General features: G+C 40.2%; 1 protein-coding gene across 1 annotated transcript; it reads right to left on the bottom strand.

Annotated features, from left to right (window-relative positions):
* Nucleotides 1-6,605: 6,605 nt before the first annotated feature.
* Nucleotides 6,606-7,527, bottom strand: LOC149101345 (uncharacterized). Its single transcript, XM_089276346.1, has one exon. The coding sequence runs from the start codon at nucleotides 7,504-7,506 to the stop codon at nucleotides 6,679-6,681; it is 828 nt and encodes a 275-aa protein (XP_089132472.1). The 5' UTR covers nucleotides 7,507-7,527; the 3' UTR covers nucleotides 6,606-6,678.
* Nucleotides 7,528-13,055: the final 5,528 nt, after the last annotated feature.

The raw sequence follows: 13,055 nt of genomic DNA, 5'->3' as shown, positions 1-13,055 counted from the left end.
ATGAGCATTTTTGTGGACGACGTACAAATCTGTTATTTACTAATTTTTTTTCTTATCACACGATTCCCTCATCGTCATAACATACCTAAATGGCACGACAAATAGTTTTGTGCCACACTAAAAAGATTTAAAACACAGGTTTTTTAATTAGCCTCGTATCTTTATAAAGTTTGTATGTTAAGTCCATTCCTCACTGTTATGTTCGCGAAGATTCGTATTCAATTTGCTTTCTTTGATACAAAGTCATCTCTGCTTTCTTAAACTTTTCACCTATCAGTTACTGGCTCAAATAAAAGGAGGCTTAAGAAGACCAAAGGGATTGTGAATCTGCTTAACTGTCACGGAGAAGCTGACGAGCAAACGAATCAGGGCACCAATCTGGTGAATGAAACTACAATGCTGCCGATAAACTTAATAATCGACGTTGTCCTCCGCGTCGCCGTGGAGGTTTCGTAAACTCCCTGGGATCGAGGTTCGGTTCTCTCGTGCATTTCCGAGTGCATTTCGCGCGTGTACCTCTCGCGCGTTCCCTTGTGTTACCCGTAGTTTCCCCCATGTTTTCCCTCTTCGTTCCGGATGCATTTGCAGTTGGATCCGTTAAGATTTGGCTGGTTTATTACACCGTGTGTTCCCTGTGCGTTCCCGCAGTCAGTTCTTTAGCATCAACCCTCAATAAGTGCTCCCCTTTGCACAAAGATTATTTTTCTAACATAAACACCGTACAATGTTCTTCTTTTCACAACCCGCAATCCTGGCCTTGAGACACTTGAATCACTCTTAACATAACTCTTATACCAAGTTAAGGTTATAATTCTTTATTTCTAGCAATACGGCAAACTTTGGTACATAATCTACAAGAAACAAAGTAATCAGTACATGGAATGCAATTCCAGAGGAAGTTAAGCATTCTACTTCTACAAATGTATTGAAAAGAAAAAGAAAAAAAATTCTCATTAGCACAGTGATATATCTGTATCTTTGATATCAACTGTTATTACATTAAATGTATCTTAGTGGCCTGATATCCACTTCTCCCTATACATTTAGTAAATACTTGGTAGAAATCTGTATATTTTCTAAACTTTGTAATGATTTATGCTTTTTGTGGTTTAATTTGCATTTAAGGTGGCTCAAAACAGTTTCCAACACTTAGATTTTGATAGGTCGTTATAACCACTCTTTATCACTTGATGTTACAATCATGGTATCAAAAAACTGCCTAATCATTGGTTAATACGTTGTTATCATGCTCATGACCCAATAGGTTACCATAGCAACAGTATGACCTCCTAAAAACACCCTTAATTACAGCTTAAGGGGCTTATAATTCAAAAACGGCAAGGCGAAATTTATTTGCATCATCAATTTTTGATAAGCATGATAAGACGCAACTTTTGGCAAAGTTTAAAAAAATTCTGTAGGTAGGGTTCAGAGCTACCTTCAATATTCGAAAATTTATGGAAAGGCCTTTTCAGCTGATTTAACCACAATCTGAAAATTATTTATATTTAACAATTATTCGCCGAAAGCGAAGTGAACATTGGTGATTATAATCCATCAAATATTTTTGCTAGCGCGCGATGAGTTTAAACTCGTCACTTGGCTGAATATTCTCCAGCTAAAACTGGAGAATATCCGGGTGATATCCCCAATTTTCAAAACCGCACATGTTGCGAAAAATATTTGAAGGATAATAAATACAATAGCCTCCATTTGGCGCGAAAAAATATATATCTTATTAGATGTTTTGGTGTGTAGTATCGCTGTATATTTTCACGAGTTGTGCCGTGTTTGACGAGCCCGTAGGGCGAGTGAAAATACAAAGGTGTAAAAATATACAGCGATACTACACACCAAAACATCTAATAACATATTTCTTATCCAACTGCTGTAGTCAATAAATTAATCAGTGAAAGAGGGCGAGTATGACAGTTTTGCGTGCGCGCGTCGACCAGTCCGGGAAACAGGTTTGCTACTGTACAAATAACTGTACAGTATCACTGTTTATTTGTACTGTTATTTGGACGGTATTCGCTGCAGTTGGATAATAAGCTCGGATATTTGTCCTCGGGCATTATCTGTTCCGAGAAGCGACCAGTTTTCCGAGAGCGTGTGAGCTTCGAGCAATAGATAATGGTCAAGGACAAATATCCGAGCATATATTTGAACCAAATGGAGGCTATTGTGTTTATTATCCTTCAAGTATATTTCCCAACACGCACGGTTTTGAAAATTGGGGAATATCACTCGCGCGCGAACGAAACCATTTGATGGATTATAAGAGATAATATTTCATATCCAACAAGCGAGAGTGGAATAATTGTTTCATTAATTAATTAATTAATTAATTAATTAATTAATTAATTAATAAAAACGCCCCTATAGAAAACTTAACTAAAATAAAAATGTAAACGCCCGAAAACATTACGCGTACGGTTACCATATTTGTAGAGCATGGTATAATTGCTCATATATATGATGGCTAAGCCAATGAAAACTCTCGAATTGCATTATCCAGTGAACCAGTTTTTAATAATAACTATAAGACCTCGCTTCTGATATCAAAAGTGCGATGTGACAAGCATTAGGGGTTTTTATAGACTACGAGTAGTCCCTCTTTCTCTTAGTCCGTCCAGCGAGACCGTAAATAAAATAATAGCCGCGCTTTCGCGTTTTTCTCGCCCCCAGGATTTCGCGCGGCCATTTTTTTCTCGCGGTTTTCTTTCGCGTTACGCAAGACGGACTAAGCGAAAGAGGGACTACTTGTAGTCTAGGGTTTCTACGCCTTCCTTAGATCTGAAATAAGGGCTCAGTTCTTTTGTTCTCAAAGAAGATCTGGAAATCTAAATTATACTCTAATCACCCTGAAACGATTATAAAATATTTTGTAACTAATCTTAATAAACACGAACACAGCATCAGGGGCGGGCATCTCGTTTATTGATACAGCGAGTGTTTACATCATCACCATAACGGAATTACAGTAGTGAATAAACCATAAAGCAAAGTTGAAAGAGATGCCTTCGAGTGGCTGTCGCATAACTTACAAAATCTTAAATAGCCTAATAGCCCCTAGGGATTCACCATACCTGCAAGCACGCCTAATTAAAGTACTTCTACAGTTAACACGAAATATACATGACAGACATATTCCAATGTCATTAGCGAAACGTTACAAAATATATTTATACTCTAATCACCCTGAAACGATTATAAAATATTTTTTAACTGATCTTAATAAACACGAACACAGCATCAGGGGCGGGCATCTCGTTTATTGATGCCCGCTTTCGAAAATAAAGAAAGAGAACAAAGAAAACTAAGTATGCAAACTTCTCGACACTGAGAGTAAAGATTCTAAATTGTCCTTAATATAGCCGTCCTTGGCTCGATCAGTCTTCCATCTGCCGTGATGTTTGAAGAGTCGATCACTGACGCCTGCGTTAGCGGCTGCAGAAGCACCTCCTGCTCTTAGACTGTGTAAACCAAACAAGTGTTTAGGATACCCTAATCCTGCAAACACTTGTAAAACTATTTCCCTAGTTCTGGTATAACTCACACCCGTGGAACGCAAACTATAAGAAGAAGTAACTTTATGAAAATGCAAGGCGCGAAAAAACGGTAAAGACGAAGACAAATCTAAATTAGCGGCACCGACGTATCTGTTAAGCATGTGAAAAGCGCAAGAAACAGAGTCTGATTTTGCTAACAAAACATGGGCGCCATCCCTATAAACATCGGTTTTGCTCTTAAATACATAAATCCTCATAAATGCATCGCAAAAACTTACGTCACAACAACGTAGGCTAGCTAACTCGTTGTAACGGAGAAAGGCCGAATAGGCAGTAACGCAAATAGCAGCTAAGCGAAGATCAGAAAGATTAGCATTGGGACCGGCAAACCTGTTACATATACTCAAAATCATTTCAGGAGTAACAGGTTCTTTCTTGAGAACAGGTTTTGCAAGTTCCCTTTTTGCAGCCTCGAACACGTTCCTTACCAATTTTGAATCACAAGGACTTGGAAGGCCATACAAATTGTGTGCCCAGTTTATGCCATAACAGGCGGACTCAAGTGTGGAGTAGGGGTAACTCTGCTGTAGCAAAAATTCCAAGTAAAGGGCGACTGGCATCTCATCAGAGGGCAAGCAAACGACTTCTTCAAAGTAAGAAGACCATTCTCTAAATTTTTGAAAGGCTCTTGAATAACGCTCCGTTGTTGATGGGGCCTTTGCTTTAGCGGCACGCAAGGGAAGACCTTCCGCTAACTTTCGAAGCTCTGGATCTCTTAAGTGGGCAACCTTTGAGGCAAACGCCCATCCACCTTGTAAACAAGGGAAATAACAACGAGAAATGTGAGAACAAATAGAAATAATGCAAATGCAGCGCAACCAAAAACATAAGGAGGGCCCAGTGGCCTAAATGATGCATTCAGCACAACAATAAACGGGCAGTCCCGCACAAAGACGACAATGGCCCAACGGCCTAGAAAAGTTGAATCACCCATAGCCAACACATGCATGGTGAACGGGCAGTCCCTCATAAAACATGGCCAAGTGGCCGCGCGACATGACGTCTCATAAACAGATTCTACTGGACACTGTACTGTACGGCTCCGTCAAGCAGCAGAAAAAACACTCGGGTACTAAAATTCTCTGAGCCAAAAAGGGAACTATTATTTGCCCCATGGAGATAAACATCTTTGCCGTTCTCAACAAAGAGAAAATCAATGACAAATGATCGGAAAACCCCCCTGCGTTCTACCGAAAAGGGCCAAGAGGGAGCTGAAGGCCAATAAGGAATAACCAGAATTTCTCTGCATTGACAAAAACATACATGGCGGATGACATTTTTAACTAATGAAACAGGTGGCACCAGCCAACAGGTTTCTCCTACCCAACTAAACGCTAGGGAATCCACGCCCAAAGAATCGGGATTAAAGAACTTCGAATAGAATCGGGGAACCTTGTGGTTTTTGTAACTAGCGAAACAATCTACTGAACAGGGACCCCAATAAGAGTTGACTGCATGAAAATAACAATCTTTAACTGTCCAGTCATTACAGTCGACAATCTTGCTCAAGTAATCAGCTTTCTCGTTTAATGAACGAGGTATCCACTCAGCCTCAATTTCGATATTGTTTTCTCTGGCGGTATGAAATATATCAACCGCGAGTTGATGCAAATGCTGTTTCCTACTACCAGAATTGACGATCAAAGGAACAGCTTGGTTAACAGTAAACCACTTAACAGAGCATCCTGAAAGATGTGCGAAACTCTTTAATGAAAAACTAACACAGTGGAGTTCTCTCCACGTGGAACTCTGTTTCATCTGCAAAGAATCCCAGTTTTTGTGCGAAACAGGCTTGTCGTCAATGGCAATAAAAGCAGCACATCCAACAGCGCTAGCATCTGAATAAACAATACGAGATGGTCTGCGAACAGCGTCTGCAAAACACCAGGAATTGAGATGAGAAACATTATTCTTCCAGAACTCTAACTCCTTGCGAGCCCAGGGATCCAAATCAACTCGAGACTCCCACCCTTCTCTACGGTCAATAGCCCTATGAAGACTCTTAGTCATAAGTTTGCACACATTACCGAAAACAAGCATATTGGAAATAATACTACCCGTGACAGAAGCCAGCTGCCTGGCAGGTAGACTACTCTGGGAGAGTGCGTAATCGATACTCACGAGTAACTTGTCAATTTTGTCCTCAGGCACAGTCAGCAAGTTATCCTTTAAATCCCAGCGATAGCCCAACCAGCGAAGAGACTGAACTGGAGCCCAGATGCTTTTCTGGGTATTCGCCACAAAACCAGCACGGAACAAATCCGATTTAACAGCCATGGACTGGGAGCAACAGTCGGCGAATGTAGGACACACACCTAAACCATCATCCAAATATACAGCTATTCTGAAAGCCTGAAGGCGCCAGTAACGCACTAAGGGCCTCATGACTTTAGTAAATATATAAGGGCCAGTGGAAAGGCCGAATGGTTTAACAGTAAATTTGTAAAAGTGAATTAACCCATCCTTAGACCAGGAAAAACCTAAAAACTCTTGGTCCGGCGGAAAAATGTCTATATGATGATAACCAGATTTGATATCGAATGAAAAAAGCCAATTCTGGGAACTATCGACAAAGCTAAAAAGCATGGTTTTAGCGTCTTCGAATTTCACCTTGGATTTCATAACAAAATAATTAGGGTGCCGTAAATCCAAAATAAGCCTTTTCTTACCGTTAGACTGTATAGAAACTGATAAGGGGTTAACGACAGTAGGGGCAGACTCGCATTCAACCACTGAACCTGTGGCCAGGAGATCAGAAATGGCCTGCCCAACAAAATCGCTATACTGAATGGCTTAGCGATTATTGGAAAAATGGGCTGAAGGTGGGATGTAAATAAAAGGAATCTTATACCCGTCTAAAATGGTATCGCGAATAAAGCGAGAAGCACCTATTTGCTCCCAAAAAGCTACATTAAGCTTAAGATTGCCTTTAACTTTAACAATAGGCGTTTCGTCCTGATATTCAGCGCTAGAACAACTGTCACGTGAATCAGATGATTCAGCAAAGTTACCGGTAAGTTCAGGTGGGTCAAAGTCTCCTAAACATTTGACTAAATCAATTAAATTATACTCATCTTGCCCTAGTCTCTGGAAAACGGCTTGATAATTATCGTCCGTTCGTATTTTTACTGCTTGGGACGGCTGCAGCGGTTCCTCTAAAACGGCTTGGGCAGGAGGAAGAATTCGCCCAATGACCTCTTTGTCCGCAGCTAAAGCACTTGTCTGCCGGTTGAGGCTGACGTCCATGAAAGGACCGCATGCGAAAAAAAGGCTGATTAGGAGAAAACGACCTGCCAGTGAACAAACCGTTAGATGGCGCTTCGCTGGTTTTAGGCTGGGTAGTTGTAGAGTTAGACCGGCTAGACGCATTCTTACGCTTCTTCTCCCGAATCTTGACGAGCGCTCTTCTCTCGGCTGATCGGAGTTTTGTCTCGTCCTCTGAATCGTCTGCGAGTTCGTCCGATTCGTATTCTTCAACGGCTGTCCAACCAGCGGGGCTCTTGTCCGCAAAACGAATTAACTTGTTGCGTTTAGTAATGAGAGTTTTTACTCTTTCGAGCTCTGAATTAGCTGCTGAAAGGTTTCCTTTTGAGACGGTCTTGATAGCCCCGTCTATTGCATCCAGCAGAGAACTGTTGAATTCGTATTGTACTTTGTTTCCTTTGAAGTTAAAAGAACTGGAAGCCTTGGATTCAGTTTTTAGCTTCTTCAGTTGGAACTGAGTGGCAGCTTCTTTCTCGTCTAGATCACGTTTGAATGCAGCGAACTTCTGGTCAAACTCAACGTCCAAAAGCTGAGAAAACAACTCCAAAGTCTCGGCGTTGGACAACGTCGACCCCGATGATCGTGAAGCAGTCGCATGAACAGGATCTCCCTCATTGAAGGATTCAGCGATTGAAGCAGGAACACTCGCTCGTTCAGTATCCGACGGCATAACCACAAAGCAAAGTTGAAAGAGATGCCTTCGAGTGGCTCTCGCATAACTTACAAAAAGAATATTAAGAAGTACAGAACTTGAACACATAGTGTGATACATATGTGTGAGACAAAAAAGACGTTAAGACAAAGCTGCGTATCGATTGCGAAGGAAAAATTTGTAAAACTATGTATATAACAGCTTCTCAGATCAGCAGGTGTTTATATATACCCTTTATATCAGAATCTTTCCAAACAACGGATTATCAAAGCGGTGTTTCGACATATTAATTAATTTCCGAAAGGAAAACACACCGCCGGCGCAGAACCTTGGAAAGGAATGTCGGCCTTCAGGGAATGTTAAAAAGATCAGTTTCAGTCAAAGTTCATGTAATGAAAGGCGGCCGGCCATCAAACATCTCAAGCTGATAGCGTTTTACATAAACTTATCAGTGGCTTGAAGCCAACTAAGATGAGGGCATAAAAAGCAGGTAAGCTAGCCTCTTGCATGTGCATCCTGATTCGCAAAGGACGAAATCAGCCTTTGGCACAACTGCATGGTAAGTAATAAAACTCAATGACTGGGATGGTACACAGAAAAAACGGGATAAAATACTTACACAGAAACAAATTGAGTTATAGCCGTTCTTAGAAATGGTCAAACTCAATCTCCATTGTAAGGTGCACATAGTGAGCTGCTTTAGGTTCATTTTATTTGGCGGTAAATCGCACGTTGCAATTGTCCAGCATGACTGCTCAATGTTCTTCTGTATATCAGTCTAGTCGTTCCTACCTATCTAGGCAATTGTACACGATTTATGGCTTAATAGCACTAGGATACACAACATTTAGTCAGTTTTCAATATTGATTGATTTTCTGATGTTTCAAATCTGAAAGCATAGAACTCGAGAAGTTATTCAAAGAAACCTGGCGAGCGGCTTCGTTCTGGTATAACTCGGAGCTATAAGTGTGGTTGTTCTCCCTCCAAGACTTTGATGACAGGCTTCCTCTTTGCGGAACGTTCCGCTTTTGTTGATGTTATTTATTGAGCTCTGTTAAGGAGTTAACTTGTTTACGACTGTGACGCTGGGACGGGCGATTAGAGTTGAACCGAGCAATTGAGGTATCTTTGTGTATGTTGCATTTCTGCTGTTGTTGTTGTAATTTGACGGTCTCCAGAACATTTTCGTTAAACTATCACTATGTTCGGTTTGATAGAATTTCTTCCACATAACCCGTACCTCCCTCTATATTATAATCTTGTACTGCTATCACCAGGTTAAAGATAATCATTACACTCTTTATATGTATCGGAGATCCCTTCCTTGGCTGTCAGTCGAAAGTTCGGTGGCAAATTGTTCTTCATTTTGTTCTTAAGTTAAAAAGGAGCTTCTTATACTGAGAAATTTCAATAACTTCATCGATGTTTGTTACAAAAATGTTTGTAAGTTCTGTCAGAGTAATTTCCTGTAGCAATTTTTCGCCAGTGATCTGTAAAGGATGCTAACTGGAATGCATGTTAATCCATTAGGGAAACGACACCGATCGAGCCAGCGATGGAAGCACCATAGCTACATACTCTGCAATTTGCTGGACTCTCTTTCAGTGCTGGGCAAACTCATTGCTGCTTCACACCTAGTATCTCTCATTCAGTTCCTTCAGTTGTATTAAATGCTGCCTTAATCTTTAAGACAAGTCAGTACCAAAGCAATTTCAGTTAGATGGTACCAATTATAAGAATACAGACACTTTGAACGTGTTACTTAATCCCAAAAAAGGCAACAATTTCCAGCATTTTGGTTTTCGGCTTTATAAATGCCTTTATTTTTCAATTCACTTTTTCATTGAGGACAAAGGACAACTTAGAGATGAATTATGAAGGCTGAAAGCGCACTATAGCTCAGCCACTCAGATTGCAGCATTTGTACTAGTGTACAAGTGAGTTCTACTAAAAAAAAAATCGATGGAAACACAGCAGGTCAATCAATCAAGACCCTGCAAGAAAACGTGCGCTAAAAGTCGTACTTTTGTAAGTCAATTAATAGAGTTCAATTACTAACTCAATTAACACAGCGCTGGCGACGCGGGTTGTTGATGAAACATTTTCTCTGTGTTGCTATCGAGTTATAAAATCACTTGTGAAAGTTTGGAGAACTCGAAAGATCCAGTGTGCAAACACTCGCTTGTTCACACAGCAAATCCTATTCTCCCAAATTTAGGCCCCGTCGACGTCAGCACTACTAATCCATTACGAAAACGTAGTTTTTTAAATCGGAGGAATTTGAATACGCCGGCTTTGTGTTTTAGTGTGGACGGAAAACATTTTGCAAATGAAGATTTTTGAAAATAACGACATCATGGTGTGATCATTATAATGTGATATCCCTGCACGAAATGTCCTCAAACACAAATCCAAAATGGCCGGTGATTGCTGCGCTTTCAAATTCCTCCGGCATAGTCTGAGCGGAGCCTTAATTTCCACTCGTGTTACTACAACATGATAAAAAAACCGAGGGTGTTTTATATTTCTTAAAAGCTTTCCTAGCTTAAAGCAAATCTTTATTGAGGAAGCCAACTTCACCACAAGTGGCAAGGTCGACCCCAGGGCGCGGCTAATAAGACTTAAGTGATTAACTATGTACCTACAAGCTATGAAAAGATAAGAATAAAAACCACCAGGACAATGGAAAACAAATATTACAAGTAACAGGAGGCATAGGTTGACCACGTAACATAATACTTATGAATGAGGAAAAAACAAAGAGTCACGGAGAGAATTTTTTTGTTCCCAAAACAAGAAATTTACCAAACAACACAGTTCTGTAAGGATAATAGTTTATCAGATAAGCAAATGTTTATACATATTTAAAGTAGTGTCCTTTCGCGGAAAGCGAGTGATCAAAGGAGCTTTTCAAAATATTCATCATCCGATCATTGTGTATGGAAAACATTTTGCACGGAGCCATGGAAACAAAGGTCCGTCCTTGAAATAGACGATCAAACACTGATCAAAGTTCATGGTATCAAAGGTAGCTATTGGACAACTTAATATAGCGCTATCTGACGTAAGCCGCTAAGTGGCATTATCCCAAAATGAGATTTCCAGAAGCTGGCATATAAGCAAGAAATTAACACATGAGCACTCTGCGGATTCTAAAAGGACAAAATTAACCATTGCTATCACTGGTAAGTAAAAAACTCACAAAGATGGTCTGGTAGGTAACAGAAATGTAGAACAAGTGCGAGAAAATTGCAATGCAAAGTGCACACACATGTAATGAGCTATTTTGGGCTTAATTTATTTGGTGTATTACTTGAATTTCCCCACGTTGCCAGCATGTCAGCTCAGCTTTCCTTTCTGGAACTAGGATCGATCACCAAACAATATATCGTCAGTTTTGTTAAAATTCACCCATTTCAATTTTGATTGATTTTTGGAAAATTCCAATCTGAAAGCGTAGAATCGCGAGAAGTTAATGAAAATGTGCGTTTTCGTAAGTCCATTGCTCATTTTTTTTTTTTGGTTACGCATTCCAATTGAAAGCAGACATTATGACTGAGACATAAAGAAATTTCTGTCAAGAAATTGTTCTCACGTGATTTTTGGTGAAGGTTGCACCAGGTACCTGTAGTCAGCATTGAGCAACTATGTAAAGTTAATTACTCAACACTGATTTTCCCTTCTTCCCTCGCCATCAGATCAAGCAGATCGCGCTTTCTCGACTGCCGCCTTTTCTTAAAAAGGCAGGGATTAATGCACTGATCTACACAGGGGCCTTTCGAATCGACTCAAAAGTGCACGCGGTATGGCCGGTGAACATGACATTTATTGCTGGATGTACAGCTAGTAGATGTTCGTGTTCTTAAGTTAAAATAGGCTTCTGTAAGACAAACTTCAATAACTTCATCGATATTTGTTACACAAATGACTGTAAGTTCTGTCAGAGTAATTTTTCTGTTGCATTTTTTCACAGCTGATCTGTACTGCGAACAATATCATAACCGCATCCTCTACAATTTCGGCAATTTGTTGGTCTCTTTCTCTTGCTCGGCCAACACATCGCCGCTTTACACCAAGTATCTCTCATTCAGTTCCTTCAGTTGTAATAAATGCTGGCTCAAAAATTAAAACACGTTAGTGTCCAACTCAATATGAGTTGTTGTTACTAATTTTAAAATGTCAGTTTAAGTTAGTACAACGAAAATTTGAGAGAGGATTTTAACAGAGTTTCGGGACACAGACACTTTGAGCGTGTAAAGCATCAATTTCCTGCATCTCACTGACCAAAGTAAACTGATTGTAATGGAAATGAAACGTACAACGCATACCAATCTTGTTGTTAACAAACTGTCACACAATCCGATATAAGGGAAGATAAGATAATAGCTACTGCGTGTAGCACAAGGAAATCCAAAACAAAAAGAAGACAAGCTTAGGTTCTTGAATGAGGTTTGGAACCACTTTGTTTTGGACTGGCCTTAGGATAGTGCAGGAGCTCGAGAAGAACAGATATATAAGTTCAATTTAATGAAAGATCATAGTCTTTTGGTTCACGAAGCAGACCAACATCTGCGAAAAACGAGGTCGAAGGTCCGAATATAATCCCGTCCGGGTCTTAGAAATCAATGCCTTTTTCGCACGCTCGCCACCTGTAGAAATGTCATCTTAATCAAAAAATAGATTTTTCTCAAATTAGAACGTAAAATTCTCAGTAAACCTCGTTGTTTCTTAAACGTGCATGACGTTTCCGACCTTTGTCCCAAGATGCGCTTCGCCAAAAATATAGTATTTCCCCCTTGAAAATCGGAGATTTGGGGGAAGTGTATTGTTGTCTACAAGAAATTTCCTTTTCTCTCACTGTTTGAAGTTGACTTATATTTAAAAAGTGTGTCAGTTACGGCTGTAAAAGCTCAAAATTGTTAGCCAGGCGCAGTGAGAAGCTGGTCTGTCGACGTAAGTAGGCTTCAGGGTTGGCCGGTATAAGATAAGATATAATCAAATCGTATCGAACTGGAAGATCTCAAAAAGAAGTTCATGTATGCTTTATTTTCCTTTCAGCACTGCACGCACGCACGCTCGGGAAGCAACTAATCATGATAACTATCTGATTGCACCGTCTATATGGACCATGGCGTTATAAAAAAAGCAATGGATGATAATGCGCATATTGGTGATGGTAATAACGATTACAACGATAGTGACAATGCTAATCGCGAAGCTTATAATGAAAATGAGGATGTGGAAAAGTTTGAAGATGACAATATCAATCACAATGAGAATGATGACGATGACGATGACGACGACGATGATGACGATGATGACGATGATGATGATGATGATGATGACGATGATGATGATGATGACGATGATGATGTCGATGATGACGGTGATGATAATGACGATGATGATGATGACGATGATGATGATGATGATGATGACGAGGATGGCGACGAAGGATACGACGGGGACGATGAAGACGACGAAGATGACGATGACGGCGAAGACGGCGAAGAGGACGAAGATGACGAAGATGTCAAAGCCGACGAAGATGTCGATGACGGCGAAG

The sequence above is a fragment of the Orbicella faveolata genome, unplaced genomic scaffold, assembly GCF_042242905.1.
Source record: "Orbicella faveolata isolate gen_17 unplaced genomic scaffold, um_ofav_v1 contig_4, whole genome shotgun sequence".
Classification (NCBI taxonomy): Eukaryota; Metazoa; Cnidaria; class Anthozoa; order Scleractinia; family Merulinidae; genus Orbicella; species Orbicella faveolata.
This window is presented reverse-complemented; position numbering and strand designations above follow the sequence as displayed.